Source organism: Corythoichthys intestinalis, chromosome 5 (genome assembly GCF_030265065.1).
Source record: "Corythoichthys intestinalis isolate RoL2023-P3 chromosome 5, ASM3026506v1, whole genome shotgun sequence".
Classification (NCBI taxonomy): Eukaryota; Metazoa; Chordata; class Actinopteri; order Syngnathiformes; family Syngnathidae; genus Corythoichthys; species Corythoichthys intestinalis.
Genome location: NC_080399.1, coordinates 25,280,684 through 25,304,253, shown reverse-complemented (window position 1 = coordinate 25,304,253; position 23,570 = coordinate 25,280,684). Strand labels below are relative to the sequence as shown.

General features: G+C 39.0%; 1 protein-coding gene across 2 annotated transcripts; it reads left to right on the top strand.

Annotated features, from left to right (window-relative positions):
• The first annotated feature begins 251 nt into the window (after positions 1–251).
• Positions 252–22,502, top strand: cd9a (CD9 molecule a). Of its 2 annotated transcripts, none has more exons than XM_057836500.1 (8): positions 252–418; positions 7,887–7,989; positions 8,639–8,736; positions 16,942–17,016; positions 17,127–17,228; positions 20,638–20,727; positions 21,799–21,882; positions 21,954–22,502. In XM_057836500.1, exons 1-8 carry the CDS (start codon positions 350–352, stop codon positions 22,017–22,019), a joined length of 687 nt encoding a protein of 228 aa, XP_057692483.1. In that variant the 5' UTR covers positions 252–349; the 3' UTR covers positions 22,020–22,502. The 2 variants fall into 2 exon arrangements, with proteins under 2 accessions (XP_057692483.1, XP_057692484.1); XM_057836501.1 differs by lacking the exon at positions 252–418 and adding an exon at positions 4,583–4,997.
• Positions 22,503–23,570: the final 1,068 nt, after the last annotated feature.

Genomic DNA, 23,570 nt, shown 5'->3' with positions numbered 1-23,570 from the left:
TGGTTTTTCTGTATTACTGTTGTTTGGTATGTATGTTTTTATGTATGTCTGTATGTCTATCGTTCAATTAAAAAATTAAAAAAAAGGGAACAAGTCTAGTGCTCGTCCTGTATACTTTACTGGCGTTCTAGTGCATTGACGAGCATGCAAAACACAATTATAAGGATCTAGTGTAGAAAGCCCAGTGTGCATATCGTTCCCTTTGATGCTTTGATGCTTTGTAGCCGAGTGTGGGCGGAGATCTTTACACGCGCGCACCAGCAGCGCAGCGCCACGCGTGGAGAAACACATCATCAAAAAACCCACAGTGGTTCGAATCGTCTCCTACTGCACGAGATTTTTCGTCGTCATGGCGGCGCTATCCGGTGGAGAGACATGCATCAAGTATTTGATGTTTGCGTTTAACCTGGTTTTCTGGGTGAGTGCGTTTAAAAACTAGAATCTATTTGAGTCTTATATTGAGTAGTGACAAGGCTTGCGTCGCGAGCGGAAATGCACTGCAGTCCATAGAACGTCGCAGTGTGTTCTAACTGTCTAGAGATTTTTATTATTATAATTATTATTATGATTTTATAAGCACCGGGCCGTAGTGTTAGCAAGTCCCCGCGTGTATGCAAGCTCAGTGTGCTGAGTGCTGCTTGTAATCCTCCCCAGTGGCCAAGTGACCCATTTCTAAGGAGCACGTCGACATTTTGCGCTTGCAGTATTTAAAAAATGGTCGTGATGAAAGAACAGTTAATTTCACAGCCTGTCATTTTCTGAGTGTAAAATGCTGTGAAGTCACGTGAGGAAGAGTAGTGCACGTGTAACCTAGAATAAAATTGTGTAGTATTTGTGTATGTTTGTGCGCTCGCTCTTTTGTTGTTGTGTGTCCTGGAGATCCCTTGCACGCTATTTATGTCCAGGTCCCAGTATGCCCGCGGGGTGTGTCCCGAATGTGTTTGTTTATCAAGAACTGTATATGTTTGTGAGTGCGTGAGTGTTCCGCCATTAGGATGTTTTACCCTTTTATGGTGATTTTAAACCTGGAAGCTCCAAATAGAAATGAGCACAGTGCATGACATCTGGATGAGACATGGTGTGTGTGCGTGTGTACGTGCAGGTACGTGCACCTATAGACCATTCACACATATTGTACAATTTGTTTTTTGGTTTGGTAATCAGAAAAATAGACAGTGAAAATCCCCAGAATAATATTCTGGACACAAGGGCGTAGGTTTGGTCTCAACATTGGTAGGGACGATAAAACAGCATAATCTGCATGTACACTTTTTGCTAGTGATGGGACATTAATAAGACCAAACAGATTGGGTGAACGGGGGTGCTCATTACGTCGATCACTGTCGATAAGTCGATCGTAACGCTACTGTAGGTAGCTTGCGGCATCCAAAAATATACATATATTTTTATGTACATAGTAAGTTATGATTATGTTGTGTGTATGTTGAGTTGTGTTAGCAACATATGAGGTTATGCAGCACCCGTCTCTCTCTCTAAGCAGCTTTTTGCTCACGTTTTTCTGGTTCTGTAGTTTCCAGCAGAGTTCAATAATACGTTTAATAAACGTTAACAGTTGAAAATACAAACAGAAGGATACTTCTCTCTACACATCTTCCTACTTGAGTTTTGCAGGTTAGCAAGTTCACACAGTTTAATGTTATGCTAACTCTGATTCAGGTCGGACTTTCAGTAGCAAAATTATTGGTGTTTTTCCCACCTCGACAACATTGGCGTCTTTATAAATTATTTACTGTGGCTGCTTCTGGTCAAAAAAACCTTCTTATATCCCTCCTCTTCGAAGGGGGCGGAGGAGGCGGCATGTTGTCGACATGTATTTCTGTCGGGGTTGTGTGAGTGTGAGCGTGCGTGTTTGTCGGGGCTGGGTCAAGTTATCAGCCAATCAAACGTGCGTGTTTTGGAGGGGGGGGGGGCACCGGCAAATTTAGAAAGTAAAAAGGGCTAAATGTAAGTTTGAACATAATGAAAATAATTCACTTAGTAACGGTGGGGTCAATTCTATCCTTACAACATATGGGAAGACGATCTATAACGGGACTCCTTATACAGTATAATGCATGTAAAATTGCTTAAAAGTTGGTGGGGACAATTTGAGCATCCTGAAAAGCTGCCGTCCCTATGCAAACCTATGCCCTTGCCTGGACATCCAAACCTATATACTGTATCCTGACTTTGAGGTAGACACTAGGTCTTCTAAGGATTTGCTCAAACATTGGGTGACCAAGGAGTACCATTAAGATTTAAGAACGCTTTTGACATCCAAAGAATTCAGGGTATAACTACAGAATATATGAATATCCAAATTTCAGAGGGATTTTTACACTCTCCGGGGCTAACAATTGTAAAAGCCGTGTTCAGTATTAAATATTAGAAAGCCCTTCACTGTCTGGTCGAGACTGACTCTGGTTGAAGCAAGGACTGTGACATAAAATAGAAAGATGTGAAATTGGAAAGCCCAGTGAAGCTAGTCTTAATTTGTAAATTGTAAATCTTTGTATACCATTAAACAATAATATTTGCCTCATGGCCTGTAAAATATACGAGCTCTTTTGCAGCAGTTTCCCCAAAAAAACCAAAGGTTGAACGTCTACACCAGTACTATTACATCGATGAAACTTTACTCAATTAAAAGTACTGCTGTAAAACTTCTCAAATTAAAAAGTAGCTCATTTAAAATGTACTCAAAGTACAAGTTACTTAGTTACTTTGTGCGGGGTCGGGGACAACAACATTTTTTGGGTCTGATAAAGTTACTTTTTTTTTTAATTCTGTAGAATACGGGGAAGACAAATTATGAGCACAATAGTAATGGAAACCATTTTTGCAAAAATTGAGTGCTGCTGCTGTGCATTGTGATGTAAATTATGGTAGCCATGCTTATTAAAAACATTCTATCCCTCATCAACAGCAGTAGCATTTGTTTCTTCAATGTTAGACACACTATATACACATACGTATATACATACGGCGAAAAACACAGACAAGACTGAAAAAGCAGTTTCTGCTCTTGCACCCCTCTTTAAAAGAAACTGCTGTATTTTAAGATAAAACAACTGTTGTGTTTGATAGAACAATATGTCTATATGCTGCCATAGCAGATTCATGGCACATGAAGCCCCGAACTATTTTTAATTTGTCCGTTTTACCCTGAAAACCCCTGTTTACAGACGTCGCGCAACCACTTTTGTTTCAACCCAGCCATTAAACGAAGGTAATTAATTATATTTATTATTCAAAATGTCTGTCGTTTTTAACTTTGAATCATTCGTTGATGTCTCATATTTCGGTTAAAAAAAAAAAAAAAAAAAAAAAAAAACACTTTAAAAAATTATTCACTCACATATTTTAAACTTTTAAACAAATAATGTCACAATTAAAAAAATGGCGTCTATAAAAAAAGTCATGGATATCTACCTCATAACTATCGCTTAATTGTTTTTTTTTTTGTTACCGTCACATTTTCTCCGATATGTTAGATGATAAATAATTGATTCAAACAAAAAAAAGTTGAAAAAAAAAAAACGTTTAAAATGTGTAAATATATGAAAAAGAAAATCTCGACCACTCCTTGATGTCTGTGATATCTGCATCGCGACCCTTGTTATATTACCATGTTTCACCCATAAAATCCTCAAAAAATCCAGCTGTGGCCATTCACAGCTGTGTCTTGACACTCAGTGATACATGCTGCATGGAGTTTTTGGAGCGAAACAAAGTAAGTACGCGAAATATCTCGTGAAAGTAATGGCGTCTGTAATTTTGTTCTCACGTGCTCTCACCTCCAGATAGGGTTTTGCTGTTTAAAAAAAAAATTTTTTTTTTAAAAATGCCCTCCTGCTCAAACTTTTTCCTCCCCCAGAAAATTGAGATTTTAAGCTTTCAAATGATGTATCATGCATGCATATCGGACAGTTTTGAAAGTTGGCTAAATTGGGGGTCTCAGAGGGGAACTTCAAGTCACCTGAGTGTTTTCCGCCATATACATGAATATATACTTATATACATATGGTAAGTTATTGCTGACACTGCATCAACATGTTTTGCCCCCCCCCCCCCCCCCCACACAAAAGTCAAACTCCGCCTATTGTATTAATATTGTAACGTATTTTGACTTTTACGTTAGCGATGTCAGTCATTGATGTCACATATATAAAACTTGATGCCTGGTACGCGCTGCTAGTGGGGACGGGCATCTTTTATTTTGTTTTCTAATGGCAGCATCATAAAATTTAATATAACAAATGAAGTTCCCAAAAATTACTTAAATAAAAGTAAAATTACAGAACTGATTTTTAGAAAAAAATTACACACAAAAACTATTTACAGTATTGAGAGTAAATGTAAGTTGTTACTTTACAGTACACTCATGCAAATTAAAATGCGTAAACACATGATAATTTAAAAAAGATCACGTGTGGGGTTTAACAAATTTAAAAAATATCTGTTACAATGTTAAAAACCCGTATACATATAAGTACCCGTCTTCAAACATTTGTTTGATGAATTGATGAAGAGGTGTTTCAACACATTTTGCACAACTGTGTAGTGCGTCATTGAGAAAGCAGGTGCGTAAATAAGACCTTACATGTCAGCATGTTCTAACAGGGCCCTTGCTGTTGCTATCAGGTGTGTTGCGATCTTGGCTAAATGCCTGCAGCTTCTTGCACAGGAGTTACTGAAGCTGCAATCTTTCCAAGCATGGAACAAACACAGGAAGGAACATGGGCAGGCTTTATCTTGGTAGACAAGTATGTTCAGTAGGCCCTGATGTTCTTGACACTCCCCAAGTGTGCATTCAGGCTGTTGAAGGCGTGGCGTTCTGAGAACGCTTTCACTTTCAACCGCCTGACTTTTTTCAGCGCACGCTAACGCTGTTTCCTCTCAGGAATTCACAGTTCGTCAAAAAAACAGTCAGCATGGCTATTGGAGGGATAGCTTGCATCAAGTATCTCATTTTCATATTCAACTTCTTCTTTTGGGTAGGTGTACTTCAGTTTTCCCGTCACTGTTTCCTGTCTTTGATATATAAGCGAGTTGGACAGAAAGGCATACGGGTGGTCTTCGCAGGATTCTACCTTTGTGTGTCAAAATGAAGAAAAACCAATGTACAGATGTATGTGGTCACATTGACTGTATGTCATGTCGGCATTGGCAGTCAATGTAGGAAGTTAAACAGTCATGCATTCAAAACAAAATGGCTTCTTGTATGGAAGACTATCACACTAACAAACACCTGGTAAAACATGTAATGCAGGAACTTTTTTATAATATCTTAAGGAAGATAAGTTTTTTTTACTGATTGACATTGTGTGTCATGGAGGTGTTAAGTAGTAAATGTTCACTTTTGTTGTCGTAATGGTAGTCAGAACCTAACAGATTTACTGATTTTACCTTTCTATTGGATTTGATTATAAGCCAGGTCTACATGCAGACGTTTTAAAAATTCCGATTAAAATTTTTATACGATTAAAATTATTTCGATTGAAGCTCTCGAGTGAACTGTTTGCCTGGGATGTTATTATCCCAATGTGGAGTTTACATGTGCTACAATGTTTTAATCAGAACGTCTGTTTTACATATACTTGATACACGCAGATGCATTGTAAGCTTACATGTAACATGTTACTGTAACATGCGTATCAGACTGGTAATAGTTTTGCTATTGCAAATTAATTTTGGTTAGCAACTAGCTTGTGTTGTCAGAAAAACCTATCAAAAATGCTTGTTTCACCATGATCCAGACAAGTTTTGCTTGAACTCTCATTACACGACTCTTCTCAAAACCCACATCCACTCCATTGCCAGCGACGTTTGCCAGCTGTTGCCCTCCCATGATTTCAACCATCAGCTCAAAAAACTGAAAAGTTGATGGGGTCATAACTCTTAACCATTTTTGCTCTTTAGCCCTATAGTAGCCAGTCTTGAGTGTTTCCAGCGGTTTCTTATTTGTTTAACATTTCAGTCGATGCCAGCTTTGCTGAACTTTGACTGCACTGTTTTAAATAGTGTGTGTCTTTCTGCCATCTAAGCGTGCAATAATGTTAAGCTCTATTAGGGTTATATTAAAAACAAGCTCTGTGAAAACAGTGCTGTGTCCTCTGTTTAGGTGTCATATTTTTTATATGTAAATGTAACTGCTCGTTTATATCACGACGACAGAGCATCCGGAGAAAGGACACAGCCTCACTTTCTGAATCAGTGTATACAGTAGGGCAAATCAGTGTATACAGTAGGGCAAATAAGTATTTAGTCAATCACTAATTGTGCACGTTCTCCCACTTGAAAATATTAGAGAGGTCTGTAATTGTCAACATGGGTAAACCTCAACCATGAGAGACAGAATGTGGAAAAAAAACGGAAAATCACATTGTTTGATTTTTAAAGAATTTATTTGCAAATCATGTTGGAAAATAAGTATTTGGTCAATACCAAAAGTTTATCTCAATACTTTGTTATGTACCCTTTGTTGGCAATAACGGAGGCCAAACATTTTCTGTAACTCTTCACAAGCTTTTCACACACTGTTGTTGGTATTTTGGCCCATTCCTCCATGCAGATCTCCTCTAGAGCAGTGATGTTTTGGGGCTGTCGTTGGGCAACACGGACGTTCAACTCCCTCCACAGATTTTCTATGGGGTTGAGATCTGGAGACTGGCTAGGCCACTCCAGGACCTTGAAATGCTTCTTACGAAACCACTCCTATGTTGCCATGGCTGTGTGTTTGGGATAATTGTCATGCTGAAACACCCAGCCACGTCTCATCTTTAATGCCCTTGCTGATGGAAGGAGATTTTCACTCAAAATCTCCCGATACATGGCCCCATTCATTCTTTCCTTTACACAGATCAGTCGCCCTGGTCCCTTTGCAGAAAAACAGCCCCAAAGCATGATGTTTCCACCCCCATGCTTCACAGTGGGTATGGTGTTCTTCAAATGCAATTCAGTATTGTTTCTCCTCCAAACACGAGAACCTGTGTTTCTTCCAAAAAGTTCGATTTTGGTTTCATCCGACCATAACACATTCTCCCAGTCCTCTTCTGCATCATCCAAATGCTCTCTAGCGAATCGCAGACGGGCCTGGACGTGTACTTTCTTCAGCAGGGGGACACGTCTGGCAGTGCAGGATTTGAGTCCCAGAACCGTTCTTGTTATCATTTTGACACCACGGGGTGAGATCTTGCATGGAGCTCCAGATCGAGGGAGATTATCAGTGGTCTTGTATGCCTTCCAATTTCTAATAATTGCTCCCACAGTTGATTTCTTTATACCAAGCGTTTTATCTATTGCAGATTCAGTCTTCTCAGCCTGGTGCAAGTCTACAATTTTGTCTCTGGTGGCCTTTGACAGCTCTTTGGTCTTGCCCATGGTGGAGTTTGGAGTGTGACTGACTGAGGTTGTGGACAGGTGTCTTTTATACCAATAATGAGTTAAAACAGGTGCCATTAATACAGGTAACGAGTGGAGCCTCGTGAGACCTCGTTAGACCTCATTAGAAGACGTTAGACCTCTTTGACAGCCAGAAATCTAGCTTGTTGTAGGTGACGAAGTACTTATTTTCCACTCTAATTTGGAAATAAATTCTTTAAAAATCAAACAATGTGATTTTCAGTTTTTTTTCTCCACATTCTGTCTCTCATGGTTGAGGTTTACCCATGTTGGCAATGACAGACCTCTCTAATCTTTTCGAAGAGGAAAACTTGCACAATTGGTGGTTGACTAAATAGAATACTTATTTGCCCCACTGTATGTGCCTAACCTCAATAAAGGTTGGAGAATATCAAATTACATTATTCCCATCAAGTTTTCTGACTCCTGTGCCTATTATTAAAAAAATGAAAAAACATTAGTCTTATGTGTTTGTGCTTCAGCTAGCAGGCACTGCCGTCTTTGCCATCGGCCTGTGGTTGAGATTAGACCCCAAGACCAAAGGCCTGTTTGAAGGAACAGACTCTCCATACGTGTTTTACACCGGTAAGAGGCTTTTCAACACAAGTGCTGTCTTTAAATGAAGGATTACTTATCCATTTCCTTTGAGTGCATTGTGGTTAATGAAGTGTCGCAGCTTCATTTTTCTCCTTCATCTGGTAATAACAGCACTGGAATCTTTAATGCTACCCTCCAGTTTAGTAATAGAGAGATGTGTTCTGTGTATTATAATAACAACTTGTGATCAAGACACTGAAATTTAACATTCAAGACTCAGACAATTATTGCAGTACATTATGAGACTGGGTGATCATAAAGAAAAGAAGGGTTTCACGGCCTTACCGTGATGCGTGTTAACACCAATTTTGACTTTAAGGAGGCTTAAATTGTAATTATTTCACACTGTGTGCAGGTGGTTATTATATATATATTTAGAATTAAAATATTTGGAATTAAGTTTAGTAATTTTCAGAAATAGAAGATTTACTTGGTAGTTTAGTTTTACACTGGATGGTGGGCAGGCATTCCAGAGAAGCAACTTTGTGTATACTCGTCAAACGGCAATTTAGAACAACATGCAATTTACTAAAACATGTTCTTGGCCATATAACATGTGTAACTAACACTGGTACAGCACATAAATTGGGCTGATTTGGTCAAAAAGTCGTTTTACTAACTTAGTCTTACTTTGTAGGTGTGTACATCCTGATCGGAGCTGGGGCTCTAATGATGGTGGTAGGATTTCTGGGATGTTGTGGTGCCATACAGGAGTCTCCCTGCATGCTTGGACTGGTATGTATTACATAATGCTGTGATTCACTACCACTGTCCAATGGCACACTAGTTCACGGCATAACTTAAATCATTTACTACAAATTTATCTTTGTTATTCTACTGTATAATGTAGAGCTGAAACGAATACTCGAGCAACTCGAGTAACTCGAGTTTAAAAACTGATCCGAGTAATTTTATTCACCTCGAGTAATCGTTTATTTTGACAGCTCTAAGCATCACGTTTTGCTCGGACTACTTTTAATGCGGGACAACGCGCTGATGTCACGTGCGTAGAGGAAGAAGCAAAAAAAAAAAACTTACTGCAGCCGACAACCGCTACAAACGACGCCGACGTTGCTAAATACTAGCCCGCTCATGCTACGTTAGTTGCAGGTGGCGTCCAGTGAGTCTCATAGAGATCACATGTATGTTGAACTAGATGCGCAATGACAGACTAGGCCGCGTCTGGGCAGCGTTAGCAAACAGCCGCCATCTTAAAGCAGTAGAGCGCTAAGCGCTAATAAAGAGCGCTAAACGCTAATATACTGTTTAAGATTAACGTTACTGTCACTACTAGCTCACCTTACGTTAGCACTGCGGAGGGCTAGGTTTCAATTAATTAAGAGCGCTTTCGATGCGTGGCTAACGTGTCTTACATACAGGCTATAACATAACATAGCGTTGTGGAGTGATGAGCATGTCAAATAAAAACTCAACAATGCTAACTATCAATTTTAGCTCAGTAATCATTGCTGGATAAAACACCAAGTAGCACTAGTCCCTGATGTGCTCCAATACAGCCTGTATCATACATTTATTCTGAACAGTGCAAAAACTTAAAGAGCATATGACACCAGAAAAAAAGTCTTAAATGGCATTATTATGTGAATTAGAATCATATTTTGAGACGGTTCAACTATATACAACAATTTAGCAAAGCGCAGATGACGAGAAATTAGTCTTTTAATCTGCCGGTTAGCCACGCCTACCATTATAGGGCTTTAGCGTCCCCAACAGGTGGATGACGTCAGCGGTAGACTAGGCTCATCGGTTTTACTATTCAGCCCATTGAGGGGGAATTGTTCAGAACGAGGAAAACGCGACGAAGAGAGCTGCAAAATGTCATTGTTTCAGTCTCTCTACTCCCAATATTTTTACAGGATATTCTTTTTATCCAAGTATTTTTCCCCAATAGCTATATAAATGGCTTGAGAAGGACCAGTCAGCCCGTCGAGGGGGAACTATTCACAATGAGGAAAACGCTACGAAGAGAGCGGCAAAATGTCATTGTTTCAGTCTCTCTACTCCCAATATTTTTACACGATATTCTTTTTACCCAAGTACTTTCCCCAATTGCTAAATAAATGGCATGGTCATGACAAATAACAATCTTGTGCTAAATGGAATATAAAATAATAAAAATCCATTTATTCAAGACGAAATGGCAAAATTACTCCATAATGGTCAAAACAGTCGACTTCACCTTTACTGTCACACCCCCCGAACGAACGATATTTTATGACACCTAAATCGGACATATGTAATTTCCCTTCCCCGGCTTCGGAGAATGTAAACAGACCAGAAGGAGTGACAGCTAGCCGACATGCTAACCCGAACCGAGGGATGTTTCAAAGTCTTCGAAGTGGAAAATCACACATAACTAGCCTGGATTATTTGACATGACGACCCGGTTGTCGAGTTTCTTTGCGGATCGGCAAACCGCACGGCGGAAAGCAATTTACAGTTCGTTCCCTGGAGGAGGGTGGCTGGAGTTGTTGTGTAGCTAACGCGCTAACAGCTAACTGCTAATGAGCATGAGGATAGCTTTTTACATGCCTATCAATGATCAAACGTAAGTAGTCCTTTATTTAAAGGAATTTTATAGTGTTTACTTTGTAATCACTGTATTCGTATTTGACATAATACAAAACAAGATGTTTACTCACTTCCTTGTAAGTCCAATGGTCCCACAGTAAATATCCAGGGTGAATGGGAACCTTTTGAAACTCCAAAAAGGCGCATACGCCTCTCCCGCATACAGAATGATTTTTCTGCAGCCGTTTGGCTGGCGTGATGCAAAAAATAAAAGTATTAATCCGCAAAATCAGCTGAATCCTTCGTCCTCATACACAACAGTACACTGTATAGTGAAGAGAACGTCTTCTACCGTACACGTCACAGCGCCCTCCTCCTCAATGCAAGACCGAAGCCGGAAGTCACTCATTTTCATGGCGCGGGATTCAAAAAACTAAATAAATATAGCGATCGCTTCCACACACATCCAAGCGGTCCATATCATTCAGGGGCATAAAATACCGCGTGTATTATGAAATAAACATGCTTTTTCGTGTCACAGGCACTTTAAATCCTATCAGGACTTACAGTTTAGACTAACTTAAAACTTAACTAGAACTTAAAAATGGCTTGACACAAATAGAAATTTAATTGGAAAACGTAGGAAAAAATCCTAACTTTTAAGTGATGTGTGTTATCAAGCGTAAAGGCATTTTTAGGTGTGTTTATATATATATATATATATATATATATATATATATATATATATAAAAATAAGATCTAAAGGTTTTTTGAGTGAAAGCAGTGAATTAGTCATTTTTTAAAATTCTAGTTACATCTGAGATGCAATTGTTGGCTGTTTTCAACAATATACATCAAAAATAAAGACATTGATTGACTGAAAATGATAAAATGTCTTGTTTTCTCATGTATATCTATAATTGCTCTTCACCTAAAAATATATTTGTTTTATCCGATTACTCGATTAATCGATAGAATTTTCAGTCGATTACTCGATTACTAAAATATTCGATAGCTGCAGCCCTAGTATAATGTAGATGCCAGCACCGTATTGGAAGAACAATTATATGTCCTTCAAATGAGTATTGCTGAGTAAATTTATACAGTGCCTTGCAAAAGTATTCGGCCCCCTTGAATCTTGCAACCTTTCGCCACATTTCAGGCTTCAAACATAAAGATAGGAAATTTAATTTTTTTGTCAAGAATCAACAACAAGTGGGACACAATCGTGAAGTTGAACAACATTTACTGGATAATTTAAACTTTTTTAACAAATAAAAAACTGAAAAGTGGGGTGTGCAATATTATTCGGCCCCTTTACTTTCAGTGCAGCAAACTCACTCCAGAAGTTCAGTGAGGATCTCTGAATGATCCAATGTTGTCCTAAATGACCGATGACTATAAATAGAATCCACCTGTGTGTAATCAAGTCTCCGTATAAATGCACCTGCTCTGTGATAGTCTCATTCTCAGGGTTCTGTTTAAAGTGCAGAGAGCATTATGAAAACCAAGGAACTAGGCATGTGCCGGTATGAGATTTTCACGGTACGATAACCGTGAGCAAAAATACCGCGGTTTCACGGTATTGCAATTATAGCTCCAAAATTTTGAGATGTATGGGTTAAAAAAAAAAAAAAAAAAAAAATCCATTGAACAGGATTTTTTTCAAAACATATTTGCAAATTGGAACATGAATATAATGTGAAAATAAATAAATTAACACAAAATAACAAATATTATATAAAATTAAAATAAATAGAACCTAGACTATACCCACAGCCACAGCTCAAGTTGCTCAATATTAGAGTAAGAACAAAATAATTGCTATAAATAGTAAAAACACTTCTAAATAAAATTAAAAATATATACTGTATGACTTTTTTTTGAGGGGGGAAGCTCAAGTGAAGTTTCGCCATTTTCAGCCACTGTGTCAACTCTAGTCTACATGATGCCATGCCTTTGTGTTAAAAAGAACAAAGAATTCATAAGTTAATGTTAGTTAAAAATGTATAAGTTAGTTTTATAAATTAGTTAAAATGTAAATATTGTTGAAGAAATGTTTCATCAAAAAAAAAAAAAAAAAAAAGAAAAAAGTGAGGAGTGTGACCTCCTCTCTCAATTAGCGATCTTTGACGCTATTCTTTTTCTTTCCCCCCTTCATTCAAGCTTTTCTCTCACTCAGCGGCTGTGAGACATAAAAGAAGCTGCTCTCCCAGTTTAGCCTAGGCTTACATTCGTCTTTATAAGTTTTAGTTAGTTTGTATATTGAATTTGAAAGGAAAATGTGTGTTTTGTTTTTGGCGAACTTTTTAATGGTGCTACTGCTATCCTGTTGAACCTAATCACACGTGGAAAAATACAATTGTACAACGTTTTAAATGTATTTATTTGTATATTTCACCACGATTTGAGAGCTCAATAAATTGAAGAAAAGTACGCCTTGTGTTTGGAGGATTTGTTTTTGGGTTTGCTGGCTGTTTAGTGACACTCACGGCAACAAACGGGAAGGGGTGAGCGGTGCCGCACCAAGCCACTTAGGCTGCATTTTGGCACATGAAAAATAGCGAATACCGTACTAAGGTATGACGGAAAATTTTAGTGGTTTTGAAACCGCGACGTTTTCACACCACGGTAAACCGTGAAACCGGTAACCGGCACATGTCTACAAGGAACACACCAGGCAGGTCCGAGATACTGTTGTGGAGAAGTTTAAAGCCGGATTTGGATACAAAAAGATTTCCCAAGCTTTAAACATCTCAAGGAGCACTATGCAAGCCATCATATTGAAATGGAAGGAGCATCAGACCACTGCAAATCTACCAAGACCCGGCCGTCCTTCCAAACTTTCTTCTCAAACAAGGAGAAAACTGATCAGAGATGCAGCCAAGAGGCCCATGATCACTCTGGATGAACTGCAGAGATTTACAGCTGAGGTGGGAGAGTCTGTCCATAGGACAACAATCAGTCGTACACTGCACAAATCTGGCCTTTATGGAAGAGTGGCAAGAAGAAAGCCATTTCTCAAAGATATCCATAAAAAGTCTTGTTTAAAGTTTGCCACAAGCCACCTGGGAGACACACCAAACATGTGAAAGAAGGTGCTCTGGTCAGATGAAACCAAACTTGAACTTTTTGGCCACAATGCAAAACGATATGTTTGGCGTAAAAGCAGCACAGCTCATCACCCTGAACACACCATCCCCACTGTCAAACATGGTGGTGGCAGCATCATGGTTTGGGCCTGCTTTTCTTCAGCAGGGACAGGGAAGATGGTTAAAATTGACGGGAAGATGGATGCAGCCAAATACAGGAACATTCTGGAAGAAAACCTGTTGGTATCTGCACAAGACCTGAGACTGGGACGGAGATTTATCTTCCAACAGGACAATGATCCAAAACATAAAGCCAAATCTACAATGGAATGGTTCAAAAATAAACGTATCCAGGTGTTAGAATGGCCAAGTCAAAGTCCAGACCTGAATCCAATCGAGAATCTGTGGAAAGAGCTGAAGACTGCTGTTCACAAACACTCTCCATCCAACCTCACTGAGCTTGAGCTGTTTTGCAAGGAAGAATGGGCAAGAATGTCAGTCTCTCGATGTGCAAAACTGATAGAAACATACCCCAAGCGACTTGCAGCTGTAATTGGAGCAAAAGGTGGCGCTACAAAGTATTAACGCAAGGGGGCCGAATAATATTGCACGCCCCACTTTTCAGTTTTTTATTTGTTAAAAAAGTTTAAATTATCCAATAAATTTTGTTCCACTTCACGACTGTGTCCCACTTGTTGTTGATTCTTGACAAAAAATTAAAATTTTATATCTTTATGTTTGAAGCCTGAAATGTGGCGAAAGGTTGCAAGGTTCAAGGGGGCCGAATACTTTTGCAAGGCACTGTAAGTAAAAAAGGGCCCATTTTACTGAGAATGCAAGACTTCATGAACCATCAGGGTCAGTTGTGGTCAGCACCAGAGGTTGCGCTAGACTTTTTCGTTGTCTGTCATTTTGACTGACAGGGTCATAAAAATCCGGTCATAATCTATTTTTACCCGTCACTTAAATTTTTAAAATGATGACAATGACATTGTGGTGACCCTTTGTTTGGCATAATTCACCTTCCGTACTTGTGTGTCCATTTGGCCGAGCGCGTTACCGGCTACGACAGTCACGTGACAGAGACACTTAAGAGCCGCGCGCGGTCCCCTCACGATCCACTCGCTCTCGCTATATGATTGGCCGAAGAGTCGAAATGCTCTACCGTGAAATGCCTGTTTAAAAATGTTCCCGTTGTTACTTCTTGCGTTCGCTTATAAGTGCCCATTTAAAAAGGAAAAGCGATGGATGATACTACACACTAGGCCTGAACGATATTGGAAAAGACTATTGCTGCGATTTTTTCGGGGTTTGCGATATATTGCGATATTATATTGCGATATTAAAAAAAATGTATATATATTTTTTTCAAGAAATTTTCACAAGATGACTTAAATAGCTGTTTGGAAAGACTTTAGATGACTCACCGTCACCACAGTGTACAGTCATCCCTTGTTTTTCGCCGTTAATGGGGACCAGAACCCGCCGCGATAAGTGAAAAACCGCGAAGTAGCGCACCTCCCCCATTTTTTTGGTTTTTTTTTTTGTGGTTTTTGTGCCCAATGTATTTATTCAGATTTAGCATTGGAAAGAGATACATATAATACATGTTTTTTTCTCACTTTTCCCCCCAAAGTGATTTAAAAAATGTATATAAATAAATGTTTTTTAAGCACTTCAAATGTCATAATTATGATAAGTTTTAAACATAACTGTCCAACCAAATCATTTTTGAACAAGAATAAAGTACTGTAGCAGATAAATGCTTAGCTTTATTAAATGCTTCTGTTTATCTACTTTAGCAGTGACCGTTGAAGTGACATGTAGAAATTTCAAACTCCTCATGATCACTTCTGGCATTTAAATGTCTCCAACGTCCCCACAGTACACACATTCATTCCAGCTCGGCTTCCTTGCAACTGTTTAACAAGTTAAACGATGATTGACAGATGCCCGTGTGAAGTCTGCTTCTTTGGCCAGATCAAAGCCATCATTGTGCCGCAGTGACTGAGAGGATCAAAAGGCTGGGAGAGGGAGGGTAGGAGGCTGTGCGCAGACCAGAAAGTGAGGCGTATGTGGATAAAAAAAAAAAAAGAAAAACTATCGCACGTGCTTGCGATGGAACTATTGCGCACACGCACATCGCGATGGCGATGTTTAAACGATATATCGTTCAGGCTTACTACACACAGAGCGTATTATTAACAAATGTTAAAGTTGTATAATCATATAGCGAGAATAAGGAACGTCACTGACAAGAGCAGGCCCCCGCGAGTGGATAGTGAGGGGAATAGGATAGTGCGCCTACAGCTAACAAGACTCTTAACATTGCATACCGCTTCAACATATTCAATTGTATTTAGTTTTCATTCATTTTAAATTAATATTCTGTCCGAACAAGCTTAACAGAGAATCCACACCGTGCCGTCACACATCAAGCAGATGAATATGTAACTTTTTCTCCGCAGTGACAAAAACAGCTGACTGTGGCCCCAGTAGGTAGGTAGCCAACCATATGTAGCATATGGAACAATGAAATTAACAGTTCACCTGCTGTGGCCTGAACGTAGTCTCACACTTTCCTCCTGGTGCGCATGGACTTGAATTGCGTGCCCGCTTGTGCAGTCCCTGTTTTTTCACCTCTTTTATCAACACCATCGTCGTTTTGGGGCTTTTTGAAGAAACTTCGGACACTCAGTTGCCTTGACATTTTTCAGAGTAAGGCCAACGACGTCATGCATCAAGAGAGACAATAGCTAATTAATTGCTCACTCGCCACCCTGTGGTCTGGGGTGTGAATTGCAACCGGTCAAAATGACGGATGGACTTCAGTTTTTTCCGTCACCGTTTTAAAAAATCGGTCAACGACGGAAAATATTCGGTTAACGCGACCCCTGGTCAGCACTTAAAAGGGGTAGATGGCAGACCAACTGAGAATACCAAGTCGTATAACAAATGTATCATTTCCCTGTTTATTTTTCAATTATGCAAAACGTCAAGTCACTCTTTGACTGCATTACATTCTATTGTTAGCATGAGTAGAATGTGAATCGACCCTAGGCCGTTGAAATGCCAGCTCTCATCAACATTTACTGAAGAGGGCCAAGACCAACCAGCAGGCTTAGATATTTCTATTGTGCACTTCCTGTGTGGCTCGGTTGTCGCCTCCCCTCTGGCCTTAATCGTCTTGTACTAAATCTCCCAGTAGGAGGGGTCTATGTAAATCAAGTTCAGTTCTGCTCAAATGACCTGACTTGTTTGTGTGTGCCAACAGACATGCGCACACAGCATTCTAACTCCTTTTTATATTTTGTAGTTTTTCTTCTTCCTGCTTATCATTTTTGCCATTGAAGTTGCTGCTGGCATCTGGGGATTCTCCAACCAGAGCAAGGTAACTCATTTGACTGTAATGCATTGTATTTTAAAATATTTATTTGCCAAACACAACAAAAGTGTATTATTGAAAGAAAAGCCAAAGATCATTTTCTGTTTGCACGGCAGGTCGTGGATGACATCAATACATTCTATAGGCAAACCTACAATAAATACCTGGAAAACAAGGACGACCGATTGAGAGAGACTCTGCGTGTGATTCAAACAGGCGTAAGCTTCATTTATATCATAATTATTACAGGAGGATTTTAGCAGGTACTTTTTGATATTGCCCTGAAGAGGATTGAGGCGATAATGTGTCAGTGTTTTCACTAAGATTCAAAATACTCTCTTGAGGCACTTGTAAATTAAATTTAAAAAATAAGTACCTCAGGTGAAAAATTCAGCTATTTTAAATTTTTAAGTGTTTTAAAAGAGTGATCAAGCGCCCTAATAAAACATTTGTGATGTCATGCTTTTGTCAAAATAAAAGTACAGTGATCCCTCGCTACTTCGCGCTTCAAACTTCGCACCCTCAGTCCATCGCAGATTTTTTTTTCAATTAAAAAAAATTATAAATACCAACGAGCTGTCCCAAGTCAATCGGCAGTCTACCGCTCGCTCCCTCCCTCTCCCTGCTCTTTGTTCTTCAGAGTGAAATGCAGTTGCTTATTAAAGTAAACGATGATTGACGGACGGTTAAGCTTTGATCTTGCCAGAGACTCGACCTTCAAAGCGTCTCATGCGTCAATCATCGTTTAACTTGTTAAACAGTTGCTGTGGCAACTCATTGTGTGTAAGCAGCTGGAGAGGATTTGATTATACAAACACTCAATGAAGCATTTAATAAAGACACTTTTTTTTTTTTAAATGGAGGCGCTACTTTGCGGTTTTTCACTTATCGCTGCGGGTTCTGGTCCCCATTAACTGCGAAAAACGAGGGATCACTGTATGTAGAGTCAGTTCAAATTAATCCATTATGTGGGGCCAAACAAACCACTGATCACACTACTGCCCTTATGTGGGACCGATGCCAACTACAGCTTTTGTTGCATTGGTGTAGGGCTGCAGCTATCGAATATTTTAGTAATCGAGTAATCGACTGAAAATTCTATCGATTAATCGAGTAATCGGATAAAACATTTTTTTTAGGTAAAGAGCAATTATAAATACAGTGGTACCTCTACATACGATCGCTTCGACACACGAACTTTTCGACATCCGACGTAAAATTTGACTCGCCATTTGTTTCTACATCCGACGACATGTTCGAAATACGACGACAATGGCAGCACCGCAGACGAATGCACGGCGGATTTTCTTGTGTGACAAATCAACACTGGTTTCAGAAAAGGTTGGTACAGGTGGTGAAACAAGGAAAAAGTTGACGCTTACCTTCTAAATGAAGATGCAAATGACAGAAAAATATGAGCGTAGGGCGGGCATCCGTGAAATGGCTCAACAATACATCTCCACGGTCCTCCTCCGACCATCGTTCGCCAGTCTTTATAAGTTAAGCTGACAATTCTTATTGTGGTAACATCTCCAGAGAAATCGCCAACTTCGCCACGTTTTTATCATTTATTTCACAACTTATTCAAAACAAAAACACCTTCTGTCTGCCGCAATTGACGGTGTTCTCAAGAAAGCATTCAAAGTGAAAGTGAAACTCAAGCTCACCGGTCTCTCTGGCACGTCAGCTCCGCGGTGCGTTCAGGGTCAGCAAAAAACGTCCGCCACATTAGAACCCGATTCGTTACATTAATACATTCATTCATTCATTCATTCATTTTCCAGGAATTATTATTATTATTATTCCGATTTTGATTTATAATTTATTTGTTTTTCTATGTGTAATTGCCATTTGTAATAGTACCAGCAGTATTTTTTAAGGATTTAGTGAAGGTTTTTGGGCTGTGGAACGAATTAATGGAATTATAATGTATTCCTATGGGAAAATCCTGCTCGACATACGACCATTTCGACTTACAAACAAGGTCCTGGAACGGATTAACTTCGTATGTAGAGGTACCACTGTATACATGAGAAAAAAAAGACATTTAATCCAATATTGAACCATTTTCAGTCAATCAATGTCTTTATTTTCGATGTACATTGTCGAAAACAGCCAACAATTGCATCTCAGATGTGACTAGAAAAAAAAAATCACTGCTTTCACTCAAAAAACTTCTAGATCTTATTAAATAAAAAAAAATTCTTACCTAAAAATGTAATTACGCTTGATAACACACATCACTTGAGAGCTATGTGTTTTTCTCACGTGTTTCAATTGAATTTCCATTTGTGTCAAGCTATTTTTAAGTTCTAGTTAAGTTTTAAGTTAGTCTAAACTGTAAGTCCTGATAGGATTTTGAGTTTTTGCGGTGTTCAAAATAAACGTATGATACCTGCTGTATTGGAGCACATTAGGGACCAGTGCTACTTGGGTGTTTTATTCAGCAATGACTACTGTGCTAAAACTGACAGTTAACTTTATTATGTTTAAATTTTACATCCTCATCACTCTACAGCGCTGTGTTTTTACAAATTAAATAAAGCCTGTATGTAAGACACGTTAGCCACGCTTCGACAGTGGTCATAATCAATAGAAACCAAGCCCTCCGAAGGGCTAACGTTACGTGAGCGAGTGACAGTAACGTTATATTTATTAGCGCTGAGAAGTCTACTGCTTAAAGATGGTGGCTGTTTACTAACGCTGCCCAGACACGGCCGAGTCTGTCATTTCGCATCTAGTCCTAAATGCATGCGATATCTATGAAACGCATCGGACACTACCTGCTACCACACTCATTATGCGGGCGTAGTTATTAGTAACGTCGGCGTAGTTTGTAGCGGCTGTCGGCTGCAGTAAGGTTATTTTTTATTTTATTTATCTTTTTCTTCCTCCTCTACGCACGTGACGTCAGCGCGTTGTCCCGCATTAAAAGTAGTCCGGGCAAAACGTGATGTTTAGAGCTGGCAAAAATTAAACGATTCCTCGAGGTGAATAAAATTACTCAGATCAGTTTATAAACTCAAGTTACTCGAGTTGCTCGAGTATTCGTTTCAGCTCTACATTGGTGACAAGACCATGACTACTCTTCGCCCAACCCAACTGCCAACTTGTCGGTGGAGAAACTCAGTTCTGTGGATTAGATGCATTTTCGCGTCACAATCTGGCAGTGTTCAACTCATAACATGTTGCTGTTTCTGACTTGTGCACATAAACAGATCTGCATTTTCTTTTTACAACCCTAACACATTCATGTTTTACACTGAAGCTGGCATTTCTGTTTATAAAACAATGACATGGAATGGAGGGGGTGTCAGTAGTAAAGCCAACACAGTAATTTTCCTTTTTCAGAGGGTTTACCCATCAAATGTGGAGGCAAGATGATGTTTGTATGAAGGGAATCTCGCAATGTTGCAAGAACTTTCTGGTGTTTCAATGTAAGCAAGGCTTGAAACAACCTGATCAATCTTTCACGGCAGGAAGCCTGAAAGTAGTGCGCAATTTGGTTTCAAGAGTTACTGATTATAAACATGCAAACAATTTGAATGGATCCAGTAAAAAAAAAAGAAAAAAAAAAAGTGTTGCATGGCAACACCAGAGAAGATTCTAAAAATTTTTTTGTTCCAGCTTAACTGTTGCGGTCCAACTGGTACTGTGGCCGATGCTGCCAAAGACACTTGTCCTCCAGGAGAGATACTTGAGGAGCTCATCACCAAGGTAGGCAAAAACATTGTTTGCATAATGCAGGGGTTACACACATTTGTGCCTCATACCTACATTTAAGTTTTTAGTTTAGCAAAATAAAACATGTTTGATTGTGGACATAAAATACATAAATTAATTTTAAAGATAATTGTCATGCTTAATTGCATCCATGGGATAAGAATGAAACAAAATAACGTATTAGTTTCAGGGAAGTGTCTGTAGCCTTGTGCAAACCAGACGCAAGTTTCAAAGCCTACATTGCCTTGCTTACTGAAAATTTGAGTAAGTCTGGTTTTGTCTGGTTTGATAAAAATGGATCAATAGGAACATAGTGTATTACATTAGTAATTGAACGTAATTTCAGGATGCTGTTGTATTGACGTTGGTTGCAGCAGCGTATAATGGCAATATGAACAGCGTTCAGGCCAGCTTCTAATCAAAAATTCAAAGTCAACAATTGTTCTTACTCTGCCACAATAATTGTTCATAGTATGCATTATGGTAAAATGTCACACTGTCGGGTAACTTTAAAATAAAAGGAACACAGGGAATCTGCGCATGTTATGTGCATCATCTGTTTGGAATTGTTGGTAGATAAGGCAGTCAGGAATAAACATTATACTCATATTTTTGCACTTTTGCCAGAAGACCTTGCTGCTCCACAAGCAAGTTAACTGACATTTTTTTGAAAAAGTACTTGATAGACATGAACAAAAAAGTATGGGATAAAGAATTCATGTACATTTTTGAAAAAATAAATGGATTTAATTAAATAAAACTGTTAAATTGTCTTTTTTTTAACGTAATATTTGGGTTTAGTTTGCTTCCCGCGGTCTAATGAAAAAAGTACAACTTTAAAGATTGAAGCTTTATGAACACGAGAGATGGCGTAATTATATGTCAAAAACATAAGTAATGGTGTGGGCTGTCAGTTTTCCATTGCACATTCCTCTGGCCTTCTTACGATGGTTTCTATGGCAACTATGGTTTTACTAACTGAAACACTGGTGCGTCCTCCAAGTCATCTCGCTGAACTGTCTGAGAAAAGCCCAAATGAATCACATGCTCCTTCCTGTGTTGCAGAGCTGCCCCGATGCCATTGATGACGTGTTCAACTCCAAATTGCACATCATAGGAGGAGTAGGAATAACTATCGGGGTCATTATGGTAACACATGATTGGCATAGTCATGCCACACAAATAGGAATACATGCAACTAAATAAATCTCTCTTGGCAGGTGTTTGGAATGATCTTTAGCATGCTACTGTGCTGCGCCATCAGGAAGTCTCGGGAAGTAGTGTGACATCCGCTGTTGCATTATGAGTCCTCCTTAATGTTGCATGATGCCATACTCAAGAGTCACAAGGCTCCCCACTGCCAATGGAAACAGTGCTTAGACAATGGGGGATATCATATCCTACATCAATGTGGTTGTCAATCCCAGCTATAGAATGGGTGTCAATTGTGCTTGAGTGAGAAATGCACCACACTGAGATCACGTGAATGAATTTAGTGTTTAAGCGAATGCTCGATATACAGGGATATAAGTTTGTTTATTGATCACTACTCTATTGAGGACTTTCACGTATTGGCAAAAGAAGCTGTGGACCATAGCCAAATAAGTACCTCTATGGTAGAATGCATCAGCTTGCTGCCAAATAAATGATTGAATTGATTTGAATTAACAGGAAACTCAGCTGTAAACAATTTTTGTAATTTAAAACAATTTGTATTACTTTGTGACATTTTGTTGACTCACTGTGTTCTAAAGCATTGTTTTTGTTTACGTTTTGTCTTTTATCTTTATGCCCACATGCACGCACACATAGAATACCTTCTCATTTTAGTGAAACTGAGTTTTTTATTATGATGATTTGAGAGTCCAATAAACCCAAACAGAATTAACGACTAAACAATTTGCCAGTTTTACTTTGCCAGTTTTTAGTGTCACCAAAATCAGCCCGATGAGAGGACAGCCACAACAGAATTTTGCAATTCGAATGTCAATTGTCTATAGAACAGTTATACCTACAGTTATACCTTGATTTATGGGTACACTAACCTAGGAATTTTGTGAGACGTGCAATTGTTGTTTGGTTTTTTTGTTGTTTTTTTGCTGTGGTTTGGTTTGATGGCCAAAATTTGAGGCAGTTGTTGTCGTCGGAGACACTATCCACCAAGCAGCATCCTGTGTCAGACAAATCGCAATACAAGTAAATATATTTATGACTTCAGTCACAGAATATATTAAACTGAAGTCGAGGTATCACTTACGGAAAGGATTTAGGGAGCAGGAAAGGGTTAGTTTTTTTTTAACATGTGTGACTCGTTTGATCTTAAGCACAAGATTGAAGCTAAAAACTTGTTTTTGTGCATGCTTGCTTCATTCAGTCAACTTCAAAAACTCATGACTTCACTTTATAATAACTAACTCACTGTGTTGACTAGACTTGGTACGAGTGTGATTAGGGAACAGGGAAGTACACAGTGATTTGGTTGTTGACAGCCCAGCCACAGCCCATTATGCTCCTGCTAAAGATAACATTGATTATAAGAAGGAATGTGTCAATTTATAAGAGCTTGTTGTGCCCTTATTTGCTTGGCAGTGGTCAGGAGAAGAGAGCAAGGGAAAATTGGAGAAACAGAAGTGCTGAAAAAGGAGAGGAAAAAAAAAAAAAACAGAAGTTGTGGTGAGGGCCAAAATAAACGCTGGGGCAAGAAAAAGAGGCACTGCACGATTCCAAAGATAGATTAACAACTGGCTTGGAAATTTAGTTTGTCTCACAACCTTTGACCAAGGGTGTCGAATTACGTAGAAAACACAATGTAGTATGCTTATTTTAGCCTCCAACAT